Raw genomic sequence first — 20,811 nt, 5'->3', positions numbered from 1 at the left:
ATTTCCTCTCTCCATTCCTGAAGGTGATATTTATTACTGGAGTATTGATCCACAAGAAAACAGTTCAAATTGTCACTTTTATTATTGTGTGCTCCAACCCGTTTGCCAGTCTACTTATGAAGGCTTTTACAGGTGGGTAGTGATAATAAGAGCCCAAATTGATTTCTTTCCAATCCAGAAAGCTGACAGCTGCTTTTTGAGGTTTGGTACAAACCAGGGATGAACCTGAGCCTTCCCAGTTTGTACGGCTGAATTCACTGGATAAATCTGCTGAGCCAAGGAACTAATTGTGTAGATAATGTCAAGCCACAAATGAGAATAGAAACATTATACCTTTATTCCTTTCATTCCTGGCATTCCAGATTGTCCTGGCTGACCTGGTAAACCTGGTTCTCCTTTCCGCCCCTGTTTAATACAAATCAAAAACTTTTTTTATTTTTCTTCTTTTAAAAAGCTGCAATGATCAAACCCAATTTTTAATACTTTGTCCTTTTGGAGCTAGTACATACATTGATGTTAATTTTTCCATATGGAATGGTTCTATCTGTCTGGAAAGTAGCAAATATAATCCCTCTATTCAAGAAGGGAGAGAAGCAAAAACAGGAGACTGTGTAGACCAGTTAGCTTGATATCTGTCTTGGGTATAGTTTCAGAATTGCTCATTAAGAAAAACATTGCACGCTTATTCAAGGTAATCATGAACAGTCAGTATGGTTTCATCAAAATGGAAACAGTCCTAAGTCATAGAATCCTTACAATGTGGAAGCAGTCCATCATGTCCATACCAACCCTCTGAAAAGCATCCCACCCAGATCCACCCCACACCTTAAACCCTGCATTTCCCACGGCTAGCCCACCTAGCCTGCACATCCCTGGACATTATAGCATGGCCAATCAGCCTAACTTGCACATCTTTGAACTGATAGGAAATCAGAGCAAACCCACAAAAACACAATGTGCAAACTCCACAGTCACCCAGGTTCTTGATGCTGTGAGGCAGCAGTGCTAACTACTGAGCCACTAAACAGTTGTCTTGGAGGTTTCAATGGCAGAATCGATTTGGCTAGAGCTAAGGAACAAAAAGGGGAACAGTTCAATTGCTAAGTCTACACCATAGACCAACTAATGGAAAGTTTGCAGAGGAACAAATTGCAGGAAAATTACAGAAAAATGCCATCACTCTACAGCAATTATGATGCAGGGGCTTCAATTATTCAAATATACACTGGGACTGACACTGAGGGGCAGTGAAAGGCAGAGTTTCCCATGGCAGGATGCCTCTTTCAACAGAAAGGCTTCACTGTTGGACCTGGTTCTTGAAAATGAGGTTAGCAAAGTGGATCAAGCCTTAATAGAGGATCATTTGATAAACAGTGACTTTTAAGGGAGAATATAAATGTCTTGGCAGTTCGGAGGAGGAAATCTAGATTGATATCTGGAATGAGTGGTTTGTCAAATGATATAGGTTGGACAGGCTGGGTTTGTATCCACTGGAGTTTGGAACAGTGAAAGGTGACTTGATTGAAGTATGTAAGGTCCTGAATGGTCTTGGCATGTTGGATGTGGAAAGGATGTTTCCTCTTGTGGTTAGTCTAGAAATGGGGGCATTGTTTTAAAATTAGGGATTGATCATTTAGTACAGAGATGGGAGAACTTTGTTTCTCACTCAGGAGGTTTTGACAGTTTGGAGTTCTCTGCCTCAGAAGGTGCTGGAGGCAGGTTCATTAAATACTTCTAAGACAGAGGTGGATTGATTCTTTTTAGACAAGAGAATCAAAGGTTATTTAGAGGTTAGATGGAAAGGTTAAATTTTAAATACAAACAGATCAGTCATGATCTTATTGATTGGTGGAGTGGTCTTGAAGGGCTGTGTTTTACTTTTGTTCCTTTTTGGATTTTGTAAGCTCTAATATTCATTCTAAGTATTCAGTTAAATCAAGTAGAATTAGATGAATAAACATTCCTCACTGGTGTAGTATGATTGATTGTGATTGATTATCTTAGCAAAAATATTAAAAGGATTAGGTAATACCCAGGAAAGTTAACTTAAAAAATATTCCATGAATGAGCTAATCCCATATCTTGCAAACAATGATTTATGATTAATTTCAGTAAAGTACTAGCAAAATCTTCCAGAGCATTGCTTTGAAAACAAAGTCTTCATGTGAAGCAGAAATCAATTTGGGTATAATTTGACTTGGGTAATAAAAAATAATTCAAACTCCAATTAAAGTGGTATTGCCCTCCTTTTTCAGGCACTGTAGATTTTATATTCTTATGGTAATCAAAGTTGAATTTAGAGAAATTTTGAGAATAACAGTACTTATTTGGACACTGGAATTACTCTATGTTATAGACTGAGAAGCTGAGAGTTGCAAAACTGAGGTGTGGCAGTCAAAGTGGAAGATGGAGTAGAGCTACAGAACACTTTTTTAAATTCACAATTATATGCAGAAATTCAACATAACCACTTAATTAACCTACAGAAATATCATTTGGTCCTCAGGTTCATTTAGACTTGGGTTTGGACAGAATGAAAATGAATTACAATTTTTTATCATAATTGATTGTAGAATTTTGATCTATACCTTGTTGCCATACTGCCCTTGAATGCCTTGAATTCCTTGTTCACCCTTGTTACCCTGCAGAATGAAGCAAATTGAACCATTTTAATATTGTAATTTTGTCTGGTCAAACTGTTGCTGCATTAACAAATATGGGGATGAGGAGTGAGGAGGTGGTGGTTAGGAGAGCTTCCTTAATCCAGTGGTTCAAATGGGTAAACTGTATTTGCCTCCATTTTAGTGGGAGCACCAGGTTATGGCACATCTTTCTTTTATCCTACATTATTTTGTTTTACCTAGCCCCTTGTGCTACATGACACTTAGCAACTGACAGCAAAGGTGAGTCAACCAGGTAGGTTTTGGGCCTATTGCTGCTTGTTTTTTTTTTTTTTTTTTTTTTTGTAACCACCTAATTTCCAATACTTGTTCTTGGGGAGGAATCTGTGTTTCTCCTGTAATTGGCAGTGTCTTTCAATCAAAACATGCTGGCTAAAGATCTTGAATACTTCAATCCACTTATAAACATAACCTGCATGTATTATCTCAGCAGCCTATTTTTGTTAATTGTTTCTTATCAGCAATGTATAAGAGGCTTAGAGACCACTTTGTGGAGCATCACTTTGTTGCAAACCACTTCAACTCCCCCTCCCACTCCCTGGACAACATGTCCATCCTGGGCAGCCTCCAGTATCACAACGATGCCACCCGGAAACTGAACAAACACCACCTCATATTCCACCTTGGAACCCTACAACCCAATGCCCTCAATGTGGACTTTACTAGCTGTAAAATCTCCCCACCCCTGAACAAATACGAAGACCAGCCCCCATCTTATCCCTGCCTTGTTGACCTGTCTGTCTTGTCTGTCTTCTCTCCCTTCTATCCACTCCTCCCACCTCACTGACCAACCCCCATCCCAACTTCCTACCTACACTCTCTCCTTTACTAGCTTCATCCCCACCTGCCTTGACCTGTCCTCCTTCTCTCCCACCTATCTGCTCCACTATCCACCTTCTGTCACCGCCTCCCCCATCCCCTCCTCTACTTCTGAAGAAGGGTCCAGACCCGAAACGTCAGCTTTCCTGCTCCTCTGATGCTGCCTGGCCTGCTGTGTTCCTCCAGCTCCACACCTTGTTATCTCAGACTCCAGCATCGGCAGTTCCTACTATCTCTATAAGAAACATGTGTCTGTTACATCAATACAAATTATACATAATGACCATAAGAATAAACTGTAAAGCATCAAATTCATTTTGAATAACTTCTGTTATAATAATTGATTGAGGTGCTGTGCAGCTTTCCCTGCATTTCATTGCTAATGGGTATTTAAGTTGGTTTCTTTCACTATTGCTTTTGTATCTTGGTACTCATCTACATTGCAAGGGTAAGTTCAGTCATTTGGACCTGGGCTTCCTACAATATCGATAGGACTCGTCTCTATTCTGATATCTAAGACATTCAAATGGGAGGATGCTCTATTGGATCTTAAAATGATAAATGATCCAGAGCAGATAAGAGAAATAAAACTAGAATAATGTCTCAGCAACAGCAACCATAAATTAATGTGCTTTATAATAATAATTGAGAAGGGTATAAGTTTAATAAAGACTAGGCAAATATATTAGAGGTAAAACTTTTGTAAGGGCCTGGGTATAGAACTGAGGGAACTAAAAAGGACAAAATTGGTAAGTAATAATGTAGAATAGCAATGGAAAACATTTAAACACTTCCTGGTATTTTATATTAGGAAAATACATTCAGCTGAAATTCAGTATATTGGGTGAAATGAATATACCTGGTGCCCTTGTACACCAGTCAATAAAAAAAACAGACAGGCAGATGCAGCATACAATTAGGAAGGCAAATGGTATGTTGACCTTCATTGCAAGGAAGTTTGAATTCAGTATTAGAGATGTATAACTGCAGATAAACAGACTCTTGGTGAGACTGTACCTGTAAGATTATATGCAGTTTTGATCCTATACCTGGAGACAATACATAAGCGAGGACATACTTGCCATAGAAAGTGCAGCAAAAGCTCAATGGACTGATATCAGGGACGGTAGCGTTACTCTACAAGGAGAGATTAGTTTGTTAAACCTGAAATGACTAGGCTTTAGAAAAATGAGAAGATCTGATTGACACATAAAATTCTAACAGAACTAGACAGACTGATGCAGGGAAGATGGGAACCAAGGGCCCCTGGTTGGGGAATAAAGGGTCACAATTTCAGGATATGGGGTAGGCCATTTAGAACATGTAGGGAAGAAAGATTTTGTCATGACTCTTTGGGGTAGTGCACTGTAAATCCAATTCTATTATTCTGGAGTCATCACAACGTTAAAGACTTTTTTTAAAAAAAAAAACAAAAAAAAAACAGAACTTCAGACTCCTGAAACCTTGTTTTCTTGTTTAGTTTTAGGAATAGTGAATTCTATTGGAGCCTTCACTTTTGCTGTCCTTGGTAAGTTGCCTTGTCCAACAACTACCCTTGTTTTTGTGAATTCACTTTTGGCTAAATTCAATACTAGCCAACTGTAAAGAAATAAGTCTTTGACTTATCTCACATGCTCTTCCCAAGTATTGCTACATACTACATCTAAATACACTATAGTTACAAACTTCAGCTGCAATTTAATTCATAAGCCTCTGTAGCATAGCTAGGGTGTTCTTTAATCCAAATGGTATTACTTGGCATTGGTATAAGCCATACAGTCTAATAGAAGTAGATATTGATTTTACCTCTTGATGTTAATGGCATTTGACAATACCCCTTCAACAGATCAATATTTTAAAGGACATGAGGGTTGCCAACCCTATCAATGTAAGCTTATAACCATGGAATTGAGTATAAATCTGTCTTCCTGACTGCATTCACATGTTTATAATCGATGCAAAGTCTCTAGTTGATCCTTCCAGTTTAGGAACCACACTATTGGTGAATGCCAGCTGCTTTGACTAGGTTCAATCAAATGGTTTTTCAGGATGTACTGAATCTCTGTCCATCTGGGCTTAACAGATAAGCATGTTTTTTTTGGTCCTGACTTTCCTATGTCCACATATCTAGCTAACACAGTACATCCAGGTGTATATATATAGATTTACCTCTTACGAGATGCTGACATTGTCTGTTCTCTAAATATGAGAACACAATGTTTAACTGTTCCAAAAATTCTGGATTAGCTGGTCAAATTATAGGAGGTTCACTTGGAGAATTATTGACCTCCTGCTACCTTACTGTCATTATCTCTGTCAGCTTCCACTTCTCTTACCACACTTCCTTCTACTTTATTCTCTTCCCAACAATGATATCTTTTCAGTATGTTTGTGACATAACCAATTCTGCTTCCTCTACAATCAGGAGTATTTATTTGATAAATTCAATTTAATAACTCTTCTAACTACTTTATATGAATCACTGAATTTCACCTTCGGAGGTTCACCTTACAATGGCAACAATACCAATATAATACAAAGAACTGCAGATGCTGGAAATCTGAAACAAAAAAAAATTGTTGGAGAAACTCAGCATATCTGACAACATTTGTGGTGAGAAAGTAGAGTTAATGTTTTGGGTCTGGAGATCCTTCAGAATGGATTTGCAAATTGGGTTTTGACTGTTGAGAAGAGAAAGATGGCTCCAAAACTGGTGGAGATCTGATCAGTTCTGTCTTGTTCTGAGCCCCAAGCTTTTCAGTTACCTGAGAACCAATCCCACAGTTGTTGGCAGGCAAAATTTGTTACTGATAAATTGAAACTTGTCCCTTGACCAATCTAATTTTTTATTTAGTTGTAGTTGTTGTTATTTGCTAATCAGAGTTCAATCATAAGGCACCAGGTTGTCTACAACCTAAACCTCAACTGGTTGCTCATGCAGCTGTTTAAACCATACTTGCCCAACAGTGTTGGGTTATTTGCTTTTCAAAGCATGTGGCAATCCTCGCAAAACACTTTTTTTTTTTTTGTTTTTGTTTTTTAAATTTCTCTTTCATTTCAGTCCACTACTTTTTTTTTAAAAAAAAAAAAAAAAAAATTAAACGACACGGTGTTTACAATTCCTTCATTCTGAGACATCAACCTATGGACTTCATTACGGCTGTGGAGGCTGAATCACTAAATATATTCAAGAAAGAGACTGATACAGTTTTACGTGCTTAAAAACATCAAGGCATATGCAAAGAAAGCAAGGGCATGGTGTTGAGATACAGATCAGCAATGATCATATTGAATGGTGGAGTAGTCTCGAAGGGCTGAATGGCCTATTCCTGCTCCTATTTTCTGTGTTTTAAGTTGGAGCTGGGGACCAGATATGCATCACCTTGATATAAGTAAAAACAACAGGGTTTAAGGTGAGAAGAGAGATTTAAAAGGGACCTAGGAGTCAACTTTTGCATGCAGAGGGTGGTGCATTTATGGAATGAGCTGCCAGAGGAACTGGTGGAGATTGGTACACTTAAAGGGTGACTGGATGGGTATATGAATAGCAATGGTTTAGGGGATATGGGTCAAATGCTGGCTAATGAGACTAGATTAATTTAGAATAACTGGTTGGCATGGACAAGTTGGACCGAGGGATCTGTTTCCGTTTTGTAAAACTCTGACTCTAACAAGTGGGAGGTTGTGGGAAGAACGTGGTAGACAGTGCATAATGTGGATGAATGTGAGTTCATCCACTCTGGTTGGAGGAACAAAGGTTCAAAGTATTTCTTAAATGGTAAAAGATTGAAGTATTTGTGTTTAAAAATACCTGGCTATTCTTGTTCACAATTCACTGAAAGCTAATATCAAGTGCAGCAAGCAATTAGGAAGACAAATAGAAAGCTGCCCTTTAGTGCAAGAAGATTCAAGTACAGCAGTAAAATGGCTTGCTTCAATTTTATAGAACCTTGGTGAAATTGCAACTGAGATGCTATGTATAGGTTCCAAAAGATGAATATACTTCCAGAGATGCAGTGCAGCAGGGGCTGACCTTCCAATTCCTGGGATGGTGGAGTGTTTTATGAAGGAAGATTAAGGAGACAGGGCCTCTATTCTCCAGCATTTTCAAGAATGAGAGATTATAGCATCGAAACCTATTATATTCTCAAGGAGCTAGACAGCACCAAAATTGGGAGAGCTGTCTCTTGGACCAGCCTGATACCTTTACAGTCAAGAAATCATATGTTACAGCCAACTTTCAAGACAATACCATCACCACCCCTGCGTACATTCTGCCTCAATGGACTAACAGACCCAGTAGAGATAATGGCACAGTGATATATTGTCAGGGTGGAGATTTCCTAAGAGTCCTCAGCGTTAACTCTGTACCCCATGAGTTCTTATGAAATCAGGTCAAAAATAGGCTTGGAGACCTCCTGCTGATTACCTTATACTGTCTCTCCTCAGCTGATGAATCAGTCATGTTGACCATCATTTGGAGGAAGCACTGAGGGTAGCAAGGACACAATACACATTCTGTGCTGGGGACTTCAATGTCCATCACCAAAAGCACCACTAATGTCCTGAGCTGGTTGAGTCCTAAAAATCAATACAGCTGCTATGTTGGGTTTGTGGCAAGTGGTGAAAGGATTGCCAAGAAGAGAAAGCATACTTGAGCTCAAGCTGACCAACTTAGCTACCACAGATGCATCTGTCTATGACAGTATCAGTTAGTGTCCACTGCATAATCCTTGTGGAGATGCAGTCCTATATTCATTCATATTGAGGACACATTCCATCGTGTGTGTGGCATCATCATTGTGCCAAGAGGGATAAATTTTGAGCTGATCTTGCAATTCAAGACTAAACATCCATGAGGCACTGTGACCCATGAGCAGCAGCAGAACTATATTCAAACACAACCTGCAATAACATGGCTTGACATAGTCTCCCACTCCACCATTACCATCATGTGAGGGAATCAACCCTAGTTTATCGAAGACTGCAGCAGGGAATGCCAGGAATAGAACTAGGCACACCTAAAAATTAGGCATCCTGCTAGTAAAGCTACAACAGTGTTATGTGAATACCAAATAGCATGAGCTGAAAGTGAAAGACAGAGCAAAGCAATTCCACAACCAATGGATCAGATCCAAGTTCTGCCTTTCTGCCAAATCCAGCCATGGATGTCACTGGACAATTAAACAGCTCACTGAAAGTACAGGGTCCCCAAATACCTCAAATTCATAAAGACAAGCGTGAACTTGAGAAGGGCAGTAACTGCAAGAGATAAAAACCTGTGGCGGAATACCCCTTCAACTTGTTTCTTCCTAGACCAGATGCATAACATCACAGGAAAATAGGTGATTGTTTGGGTCAATACGGTGTGGAGCTGGAGGAACACAGCAGGTCAGGCGGCATCACAGGAGTAGGAAAGTCAACGTTTCAGGTTGGGACTCTTCTTCAGATGCTACCTGCCCTGCTATGTTCCTCCAGCTCCACACTCTGTTGATTCTGACTCCAGCATCTGCAGTTCTTGCTATCTCCAGGTGATTGTTTGGTATTTCTTCTGAGTTTTACGATTGACCAATTGGTTTAAATAAAGACACGTCAATACAGCTGAAGGATACAATTAAGAAATTCACCTTTAAAATATTTAGCATCCAAATTAATTAATTAGATAAGACAGAAATGCTGGGCAGTCAAGGTGCTGTAGCTGTAGTAGCTGTAGCATGTTGGAACTGGTGGACGCCAGCAGGATCCATATCTGCAGCAAACGGCTGTTTGAGGAGCTGGAATCTGAGCTGAAGACACTACGGCAGGGAAAAGGAAAGGTATCTGGACACTGAGTTTCAGGAGGCATCATGTCCCTTAGATTAATCGCCTCAAATTTGGTCAGTGGTCAGGTACAGGAGAGTGAGACTGCAAGTGAGGCAGATACAGGGATCCAGAATTTAACTTTGGACGGGCCTCAGCCAATGCCCTTATCTAATAGATGCAAGAACACAGATTGCAGGGATGATTTGCAAACTGACCATTGCACCATAGTCAAGAGAGCAATTCAAGTTGGGGGAGAAAAAAGGAGTGCAGTAATTATAGCAGATAGCATAGTTTGGGGATAACTAGTGTTCTCTGCAGCAAAGACAGTCCTGAAAGTTGTGTTGGAATATAACCTGGTGTCGTGTGATTTCTGACCTTGTCTGTGTTGCCAAGGGTCAGGATCTCTCTTTTGAGCTGGAGTGGAACTTGAGGTGGGAGGGGAAGGATCCAGTAGTTGTGGTCTATGTAGGTACCAATGACATAGATGGGATTAAGAAAGAGGTTTTGCTGACGGATTATAAGCAGTTCAGGGTTAAATTTTAAAATATAGGATCACAAAGGTGATAGTCGACAGATGATTGCCTGTGCAATATGCAAATTGGTGTAGTTAAATGAGACTCAACAGGTAAGTGCCTGGCTCAAAGATTGGTGTGGGTGGAATGGGTTCAGATTCAAGGGCACTAACAAGTATAGGAGTTCCACTGAGATGGGCTTCATTTAAACCAAGTTGGGACAGTGTCCTGTTGAATCTCTACCATGGTTGTAGATAATGTTTTAAACTAATTTAGTTGGAGGCGGGTTGGGGGGGGTGGCGTTCGACTGAGGCAAGTTTTAAATGAAAATGACATGATACAGCAGAGGTGCAGGGTACTGAAGTGTGACAGGAAGAGACAGAAAATATAAGCAGAAGAGTGTTGTAAATTATAAGAACCAGAGAGGAATAATGCTGTAAAGTCAAAACTTAAGGCTTTTTATCTGAAAGTATGCAGCAATTTGAGCAATAACAATGAGTTGATGGTACAAGTTGAAATAAATGAATATGACTTCATAACTAATATGGAGACGTGGTTACATGGTGACCAAGACTGGGAACTCAATATTCAAAGGTCTTTGTTCCAGAAGAATAGGCAAAAATGGGAAGGAGGTGGGACAGCTTTGTGAATAAAGGACGGCATCAGTGTGGTAGATCATGATGTGGGATCAGTTTGGGTGGAAATAAGAAATAGCAAGGGAAAGAAGTCACAGGTGGGAGTCATCATTGAGACCCTGAAGAGTTGCCTCATCATTATAAGACAAATGTGACAATGTGAACTTCAGAACTTTGTTAATTCTTTCAATCCATGAAGAGTTATTAAAGACAATCTGATACACATGCAATGAAGCAGCAATAACTCTGTCTGGAATAAACTGTTTCTAGAGATGAAAGGGGCAAGGAGAAACTATTATAAAGAAATTAAAAGCAATATGCAAATTAACTATCCCTGGGAAGAAGCAATGTAAACAATCTGTTTCCTGGGAGAGAGAAGGTAACACTGCTTGATAACCAGCCGCCTCATGACAAGCTGGCAGTTAAGGCTGGCTGCAGAAGAAATGTTTTGAAATAAAGGGGTTAATTGCAGGAAAAACTCTTTTAAAGAGACAGCTAATCCTGAATGTAATAAGGAACCAGGGACCTACTTCTGATAAGAAGGCAAGCTACAGACTTGAGGTCTCCAGAATGTAATCAATATTGGAGATGGGAGAATCTATTGAATCATCAATAAAGTCACACCGTAAACTTGAAAGACAGAATATTATGTAAGAATGCCAGACCAATTTGGTAGCAGAATTTTGAAGAATAACACTTCATAAGGATCAAACCCTGAATACTTCTAGAGCTGGACACTATTGGTGAAGTCCTGGCTAAATTTCACCATTAATTGGGTAATAGCCAAGTTGAGTTGTGAGGCTTAACTTGGTTACTTGAGGGGTCTTATTTTGGTTCTACATGCAATAGAGTTTAAATCATTGTTTCAGTGCTTGATTGACTAGGAGATATAACTTGTGGTATCTTATCCATAAAACAAAGCATAAATTGGCAAATAATGGAGGCATGAAAGAAGGGCACTAAATTATCATGGCTGATTTTAACCTGCATATTGACTGGTCAAATCAGATGGGCAAGGATGACATGGAAGACGAATCTCTAGACCTCATCAAAAAAGACATAGAAAACAGGAACAGCAACAGGCCACTTGTCCCTTTGAACCTGCTCGGTCATTCAATATGATCATGGCTCATCATTCAATTCACTATCCTGTTCCCATTTTCTCCCTGCTTTTTGATAATTTTAGTTCTACGAACGATACCTAAACTTTCCCTTGAAAATGTTCAATGTTTTGGGCTTAACTGCTTGCTGTGAAAGAGAATTCAACAGGCTTACCACTTCCTGGGTGAATAAATTTCTCCTCACCTCAGCCCTAAATGGCCTACCCATCAGAGAAGCATTAAATTGTGACCCCCTGGTTCTGAACTTCCCAGTCATTAGGAATATTCTTTCTGTGGTTAGCCTATCTAATCCCTCCTGGCATTTTGTAGGTTTCTATGAAATTCCCCCTAATTCTTCTAAACTCCAGTGAATATAGTCATAGCCGATGTAGTCTCTCTACATATGTCAGTCCTGCTGTCCCAGGAATCAGTCTGGTAAATCTTCCTCGCACTGACTTAACAGCTAGAACAACATTCCTCAAAGAAGAAGTCCAAAACTGCACATAAAACTCCAGGTCTGGTCTCACCAAGGCCCTGTACACTTGTAGTAGGACACTTCTGCTCCTGTACTCGACTCCTCTCACTATGAAGAAAAACATATCATTTACCTTCTTCATACCTGCATGTTCACATATAGTGACTAGAATACAGACATCTAGCTCTCACTGTACTTCCTCCTTCCTAATCTATCACTATTCAGATAATAATCTGCCTTCCTTTTTTGCTATCAAAGTGGATAACCTTAAGTTTATCCACATTAAACTTCAAGAAATAACAAGTGTTTCTATAGGTAGGTGAAAGAGAGGAACCAAAGTAAATGTGGGACCCTTGGATGATGCAAATGGGAAATTGATAATGGGCGACAGGGAAATGGGAGATAATGTAACCAGTATTTTCCTTCGATCTTCATTGTGGAGGACACTATGAACATCCCATAGATAACTGATAAACAAGATGCTAATAGGAGGAAAAATCTTGTAATAGTTTCATTTATGAGGGGCAAAGTATTTGACAAATCAATGTGATTCAAGGAAGACAAGTGGCCAGTACCTAATGGTTTGTACCCAAGAGCTTAAAAGGAAAGGGCTGCAGAAACAATGGAAGCATTGGCCAAAATATTCTAGAACTCACTGAAATCTGGGAGGGTTTCAGCTGCTTGGAAGCTGCTCATGTGATGCCCCTGACCAAGAAGGGAGGGAGAAAGTAGGAAACAATAGGCTTGTTAGTCTAACATCTGTCACTGGAAAAATGCTAAAGTTCATTATTGAGGAAGAAATAACACAGTCAAACAGAGTCAACATGGTTTTGTGATAGAGAAAGGGATAAATTTGCTAGAGTTTTTTGAGGATGCCACAAGCAGTATTAATAAAGGTAGATTTTTAGATTGGATAGATATAATTAGTGGAGTGCACAAGGGTCAGTCCTAGGGTCTCAATTATATTTACTAACTACATTAGTAACTTAGAACAGGGGCAGAGTATAAAGCATCCAAAATTGCTGATGATACAAAAATAAGTCTGAGGGTAAGTTGTGATGAAGACATAGGAAATCTGCAACATGATATAGATAGGTTGAGTGAGTGGGCAAATTCTTGGTGGACAGACTTTAACATAGGCAATAGTAGGATCATGCACTTTGGTAGGAAGAATCAAAAGTAACATAAGCAAGTGTATGATCATGCACTTTGCCAGGAAAAATCAAAGGCAGACTAATACTTAAATAAAGACAGACTTCAAAAAGGAGCTGCACAGAGGGAACTCAGAGAATCTGTGAAGGGAAAACTATGTCAACATTAACATTTTTTTTCTCTTCACTGATGCTGCCAGACCTGCTGAGATTTTCCAGCAATTTCTGTTTTTGTTTGTCTCTGCACCTGGAGTATTATGTACAGTTTTTATTCCTGTATTTAAAAAACAGGATAGATTGGCAATGGACGCTGTTCAAAAGACATTCACTTGGCTGACGCCTGGGATGAATGGGTTCTCAAGAACAACTAAACAGGTTGGGCCTTTATTCAACAGAGTTTAGAAAAATGAGTGGTGATCTCATAGAAACATGCAAGATTCTGAGGGCGCTTGATGGAATATATGATAAGAAAACACTCCACCAGTGGGGAGGATCTCAAACTAGTGGACATACAAAATAAAGGGTCACTCATTTAAAACTAAGCTGTAAAGGAATTTCTTTTCCCAGGGCGTAGTGAATGCTGGAATGCTGTACCTACGAGAGTTCTAGATACAGGATCACTGGAAGTATTTAAAGAGAAAGTAGATGGATTTTTGAAATATCAAGGAATTGATGGCCATGCTGAGCTGGCACAAAAGAGGAGTTGAGGCCCGGGGTAGATTGGCCATGATTTTGTTGAATGATAGTATATACTTGAGGGACTGAATGGCCTAGTCCTGCTCTTATTTCTCATATTCTTATATTCCAGGATTTGTGCAACCAAGCTGTTGTGGTACAGTCACAGAACTGGCATCTATCTGACAAACTGGAAAATTGCCTAGGTATGTCCTGTCCACAAAAAGCAGGAGAAACCCACCCCAGCCAAACTACAAACCTATCAGTCTACTATCAATCATCTGTAAAGTAATGAGAGTGACATCAACAGTAGTATCAAGCAGCACTTCCTTAGCAATAATCTTCTTACTGATGCCCGGTTTGGCTTCCGTCAGGGCCACTCAACTTTTGACTTCATTATAGCCTTCGTCTAAATGTGGACAGAAGAGCTGAACACCAGAGGGAGGTGAATACGACGTCAAGGATCTCTAGCAAAATTAGAGTTAATGGGAATCGGGGGATAATGTTTCACTGGTTGCAGTCACACCTGGCACAAAGGAAGATGGCTATGATTGTTCGAGATCAGTCATTTCAGCTCAAAGATATCCCTTCAGGAGTTTGTCAGGTTATTGCTCTCAACCCAAACATCTTCAGCTGTTTCATCAACCACCTTCCATCATCATGAGGTCAGAAGTGGAGATGTTCGCTGATACTTGCACAACTTTCAGCACCATGCTGAAGTGTTCTGTGTTCAAATGCACCAAGACCTGGGCCTATTTCCAGGATTTGGTTGACAAGTGTCAAAATAACATTTGTGCCACACAATGAGTATTTCCAATAATTCCATTTCCATCACTTGTCTTGATTCTTTCTGTCATGTTTTGAGATGCTTCCCCCCGGAATAATAGGTAAGCAACTAGTATGGGAAAAGAAACTGGACGCCACAGCTGTAACGTTTGAGGGAGGTGGGGTGTGCTAAACAATTAAGCAGGTAGTGCTTAGGGTATGCAGAATTAGCGACCACCCCACAGTCATTGCTGAGACAAAAATCCATCTTCGCATTGAGAATACCCCTTACTATATTGAATCGAGTTGGCTGAAGACTGGCATCTGTGATGATGGGGGCCTTAGGAGGATGTTGAAATGTATCCACACAGAACACCTGGCTACAAATTCAATTCTGCTTCAATTTTGTCTTTTGCACTGATGTGCTAGGTCCCCCCCATTGTTGAGGATGGGAATATTCTTGGAGTCGCCTACACCACTGGCTGTTTAACTGTCCACCACCATTAAAGACTGGATGTGAAAGGACTGTATGGTTTAGGTCTGATCCATTGGTTATGGAATCACTTTGCCCTTGTGGCCAAGAAGCGAACTCCCTTTGTTGACTGCAGGTTTTCTCTTCCCCACTGCTGTGATCATGGTTACCCTCAGGCTCACAATATGAGATCCAGCCTTTCAGCCTTCTGCTGACACCATCAAAATGATGGACTCTACCCCCTCCCGCTAAATCCTTAGCCTCCCTCGATTGCAGGAAACCATCTCAATGTTACTTCAGCTGCAACTTTTGCTGCTGATCATCATGTTGACTGCCAACCAACCTGTCAAATTAGTTGGCTATAACTTATGTAATGTTTGAAAAAGCTATAAACATACCCTGCCATTAAAGTTGATAAAATCTGCATGTCCCCAGCCAATTTCGATTTCCTTCATAAGAACAGGCATAAGTTATTCAGCTTGTTAAGAATGCCTCGCCATTCATTCCATGATCAACTGTTCAATGCCTTTGAACAATCCCATCCCCATAACACTGTATGTCCTTGGTAATTAGAAAACTATTATTCTTTAACTTAAACAGATTCAAAGATTGATCTTTCAGAGCACTCTGTAGTAGAAAATTCCAAATGTTCTGAGTAAAACAAAACACATCTCGAATCTAATGTATTTATGTATCTAATGTATCGAATTTAAATTGTGGCCCCCATGGTTCTAGTCAGACGAACCAGAAAAAAAATCTTACCGCATCGATTCTGTCTATGCCTTTAAGTATTTGGTAGGTTTCAATGAGATCACCACTCATCCTTCGAGAATACATGCCTAGTTTACCCAATTGTTCTTCACTGGACAGTCCTGCCATCCTGAGAATAAGTCTGATGGATCTTTGTTGCACTCTCTATTCCTCTACTTAAATCCTCTTGCAAAAAGGCTAACATTCCATTAGCCTTCCTACCAGCTAACTGAATATGTACATTAGTGTAGTGATTGTAACAAGGTCGGCCAGGTAGATCTCATAGAATATGAGTTCCCTGACTGGGGCTGTTAATCTGGTCCAATCATTGAGCCCTGGCTAACAGATAAAAACAGGAACTGGCTCAGAAGGAGCTGGATCAATGTCAAAGACTCTCCATGTGTAAATAAAGAGGGACTAAGTGATGGGATACCAGTCTCTATGGAGTTATTTCACTTAGCCTTCATTGATTTCATGTGTATAAATATCAGAGCCAATGTGTGGGCCAAATGTGATTACTGAAATGTATGTCTGCGTGGGCAAAAAATCCAGGTGGAAACATGAAGACTAATATTTTTGGTTGCTAATCAGAGATAAACCACATTTCAAATCAGATAATCTTAAATTTCTATTGTGTAAGGACTTCAGAAGCCTGGAACAGTCTTACAGTGATGCCATGGAGGTGGATATCATTAAGCATAAATATCACGGTATGCGGTGAGTTAGAAAACGACTACACTATGCTAGAAACATAGCATCCCTACAGAAAGAGGTCAATTGGTCCAGTGAGTCTACAGTGACCCTCCCAACAGCATCTCACTCTATCCCCGTTAACACACAATTACCATGGCTAACCCATGTAGCCTACACACTAAAGAGCAATTTAGCATGGCCAATTCACCTAACCTACCCATCTTTGGACGGTGGGAGCAAACTGGAGCTATTGGTGGAAACCCTTACAGACACAGGGAGAACATGCAAACTCCAAATAGTCACCAAAGGCTTGAATCAAACCTGGGACCCTGGTGCTGTGAGGCAGCAGTGCCAACCATTGAGCCACCTTGCCACCCTGGAACTTGAGAGTCTTAACAGCACATGGACATGGACACACGAAGATAGGTTAATCCTGACCTAATGTAATACTAAGATTGGAGGCTTATATATCTATGATTACCACTTAGAGAAGTATTTCATATTGGTTTATAATAAATAACATTACTTTGAAGGTCTAAGTCTGAAGACAATTCTTGACTTTGACTTCTCCTTGTCCAGTCTATTTTGAACTCAAACTCATACTGAGGCATCAAGCCACATGATAAAGGGTTTTCATTCTTTAAATATGAAATATCTTAACAGCTGCAAATTTGAATCTATATTGACAAAAATCCTTTAAAAGGATTCTTACTCATTGCCAGCTCCGTATAAAGGTAGTTTTGCTGAAGGATACTTGTTCTGCATTAGTTCCGCTATGAAGTTGGAATACAAATGAAAATGAAGGCAATTTCAAATAAATGCAGTATAATAGTGAAAGCATTTGTAAATGTTATCATTTCATATACAATTTCTCATTGATAAATATGTAAGTGCCTGGTATGTTGTATCGACAGTATCATGTACAATACCTTAGGTCCAGATAGTCCTCTTGATCCAGGTACACCTGGTAGTCCCATTTCACCCTAGTGCAAAAAAAAGTCTATTATTGAAATGAGAAAATGTTAAATTTATGGCTTGGAGTTATGCTTTGCAAAAATTGGTGAGAAATGGATTAATATATTCATATTAAATTTATTAGATCACCATTTTAGTGACAGCAATGATACATTTATTTTAATCAAGGATGTGTTCCTAATCTTACCATAATTTCAAGAACTGTGTTTAAAATATATTAAACATTACTATATCTGTACGCATTTTCTGCCTTCAAAATCTTATTTCCTTTAGCCATGTTGTGTCAACATATTACCATAATAATATCCTAGACTCACATTTACCATTGAATCCACTACATAAGCTTGCCACGCTGTAATTAATTTGACCTGCTACTGGTGTTAAAACACTTTCCATTTTACATGTCATAACATCATAAAAAAAAGAAGTGGGCCATCTTGTCCATTAAGCCTACTCCACCATACAATAGAATCATGGTTGATCTAATTATGGCCTTAATTCCATTTTTAATATCTGCCCCTGTAACCCCTGACTTGCTTGTATCTCAGCCTTGAATATAATCACTGACCCAGACTCCTATGAGGTAAGAATTTCAAAGACTATCAATCCTCTGAGAGAACAAATTTCTCCTCATATCTGGGAGTTGCCTTATTTTTGATAAAAGCAAAATACTGTGGGTGCTGGAGATCCGAAGCAAAACAGAAAGTGCCAGAGAAACTCAGCAGGTCTGGTAGCATTTGTGGAGAGTGAAAAAGAGTTAACATTTATCCTTATTTTTTATCTGTGACCCCTAGGTCTAGATTCAGCCACAAGAGAAAATGTCCTTTCGCACCTTCCCTGTCAAGTGCCTTCAGAATCCAATACATTTTAATATGATCACTTCTCATTCTTCTAAACTCTAAGGAACAGTTTCACGATTACCATCACAGAGACTAGCATTTATTTCAGATTTATTAATTGAATTTAAATATCACCACCTGCCATGGTGGAATCTGAACCAGTGCCCCCAAAGTATTAGCCTGGGCCTCTGACATTACTACTATGGCCTCATAAATAGTTGAGACCCAGAACTGATTCCTGTGATACATCACCGATTACATACTACTAAATTGAAAATGACTCATTTATCTTAATCTACATTTCCCTGTCAGTATGTTGATATATCATTCCCAACTTCGTGTTATCTAGTTTTACATATTAACTTCTTTCTGGTACCTTATTGAATACCTGTTGGAAATTCAAATGCACCAACTGGTTCCCTTTTATCCATCCCCTTGTTCTTCAAACACACTCCAATAAATTTGTTGAACATTATTTCCCTTTCACAAATCAATGTTGTCTCTGCCTGCTTCATATATTCTAGCAATTTCCCAATGACAAATACCTGGCTTGTTGGCCTATATTTTTCTCCTTTCATCTCTCCCCTTCCTTGAATAGAGGTGTTACATTTGTGGCTCCAATCTGTTGGAAATTTTCCAGAATATGAGTATTTGAAAGATTACAACCACATTTTTCACCACTTATTTTAAAATCTAGAAATCAGGCAGAAGGAACATGTTATCTTTTAGTCACATCAGTTTCCCCAGGACATTTCTCTAGTGACTGTGATTGTTTTAAATTCCTCCCTTCTACTTTGAAAACACATACAACATCCTTGCTCAAAACCTCTGCAATTTTCTTGTTTACTGTTAGAAATTTCATAGACTTATCCTCTTCAGCTGCTCTTTTTTTCTTTTTATATACTTTGTCACAGCTCATTAGGGTGGTGCACTAGAAATCAAGCCCCACTTTTCCTTGAGTCATCACTAAGGTTCAAGGTTTTTATATAAGTATGGCAAAGCTTGCCCAATGTATCTAATTTTCAGACTCAAGTTGATAGAAAGTACAAACCAGATTTCTGTGCTTAACAAGAATTACTATACAAGTAATTAGACTCTAGCTTCAAGTAAACCGTTATAAACAGTCAACATATAGCACTGAAAATTAAAATTCTAACCACCTTATAAACTCTTCCTTACACGCATGCAGACAGACAGATGTAGATAGTGAAAACATACATGGTTAGCGGGAAAACTAGAAAAGCAGTTTAATAGTCTTTGTTCACAAGATTTGTTGAGTTCATAATTGCTGATCTGAAGATTTCTTTTTGGCTTCTTCTTCTGAATGCTTTCACTAGTTTGCAAGAGGGATAGGTTGGCTGGTTCACTTAAAAAAGCAACTGAGTTATCATTTAAAAGTCATAGCACAGAGCAACTGCTGAAGGAAAGATTAGCTGGTTTGTTTCAGATTTGAAGTGGGTTTAGCCCGCAGAGAACACAGTTGGTGGGGATCTGATCATTTCTCTCTGTATCTTGTTCCTAGCCCTAGGCTGTTCAGTTACTTGAGAACTAATTACATGGTTGTTGGTAGACAAAAGACCTTTATCATTGATAAGTAGTCATCAGTCCACTGACTAAACAACTTCTTGTTGCAAACCAAAGCTCCATCTGAATATAATCTCTCAACTCCAGTTCATTTGTAACCTAAACTACAACTACTGGTGCTCTGAGGTGTTTAAACAATGCTTGCATTGTATGTCCGGTTACTTGCCTTTCACAATAGGCAGTAATCTTTGTAATATTGGTTCTAAAACAAATCTTTCTCATTTGAGTCCACGATTTTGTAGTTGTTAGTAGCACGTCAAGGCTTCATTTTAAAAGTAGGTTTTTGATCCTCTTAACTTTTCCTGGGTAGCTATTCAGCTGAAGTGGATTGGAATTGTCTGAAACCTTTTTGAAAGGGTTCCAAATGCTGGGTAATTGCCGTAACAAACTTTAAATTTCCTGGGCAACTCTTGCAGAGTCAGTTGTATCAAAATTTCTACATTGTTCCAATGTGCAACTCCCAACTTTCATGCAGAAATGACTTTGATCAGTGGCATCCAAAGCCACGATGGTGGAATTCTGAGTTTGCATGACAGCAATCTGAGCTTTCATTACAATCTCTGATCATTGATGGAATCTGAAAATAAACCTGTGGCAGTAGGCATCAGACACTTCATCATGGAGAGTTTCACTGATGTGCTGTTGCAGATGCCCAGCCACTCCATGATGGAAAGGATGGGCCCCAAGCTCAGTGCACAGCCCTGTACCATGTGGTACTAAAACTCTCAATGCTCCTCACATTATATGTAAGCTTTCTGCCATTATTTCAAGTGCACAAAACGTATTGTCGTGTACACCCATCAATATTCTTCTGTAGCCTGGTCCTTTGCAAGCCTCACCTGACTCCTCTGCACCAGAACTAGTGTTTGATCTCATTCTCTGA

At 39.4% G+C, this 20,811-nt stretch overlaps 1 protein-coding gene across 1 annotated transcript in view; it reads right to left on the bottom strand.

Moving 5' to 3' along the window:
- Positions 1-327: 327 nt before the first annotated feature.
- Positions 328-20,811, bottom strand: part of LOC109921805 (collagen alpha-1(XXI) chain) — a 300,122-nt gene continuing 279,638 nt past the window's right edge. Inside the window, exons 20-22 of the mRNA XM_020521855.2 lie at positions 17,460-17,513; positions 2,589-2,642; positions 328-405 (exon numbers count right to left, since the gene is read on the bottom strand). Coding sequence (XP_020377444.2) covers positions 328-405; positions 2,589-2,642; positions 17,460-17,513 — 186 coding nt within the window. The remainder of the gene's footprint in view (positions 406-2,588; positions 2,643-17,459; positions 17,514-20,811) is intronic.

Source organism: Rhincodon typus, chromosome 5 (genome assembly GCF_021869965.1).
Source record: "Rhincodon typus isolate 14 chromosome 5, sRhiTyp1.1, whole genome shotgun sequence".
Taxonomy (NCBI): domain Eukaryota; kingdom Metazoa; phylum Chordata; class Chondrichthyes; order Orectolobiformes; family Rhincodontidae; genus Rhincodon; species Rhincodon typus.
This window is presented reverse-complemented; position numbering and strand designations above follow the sequence as displayed.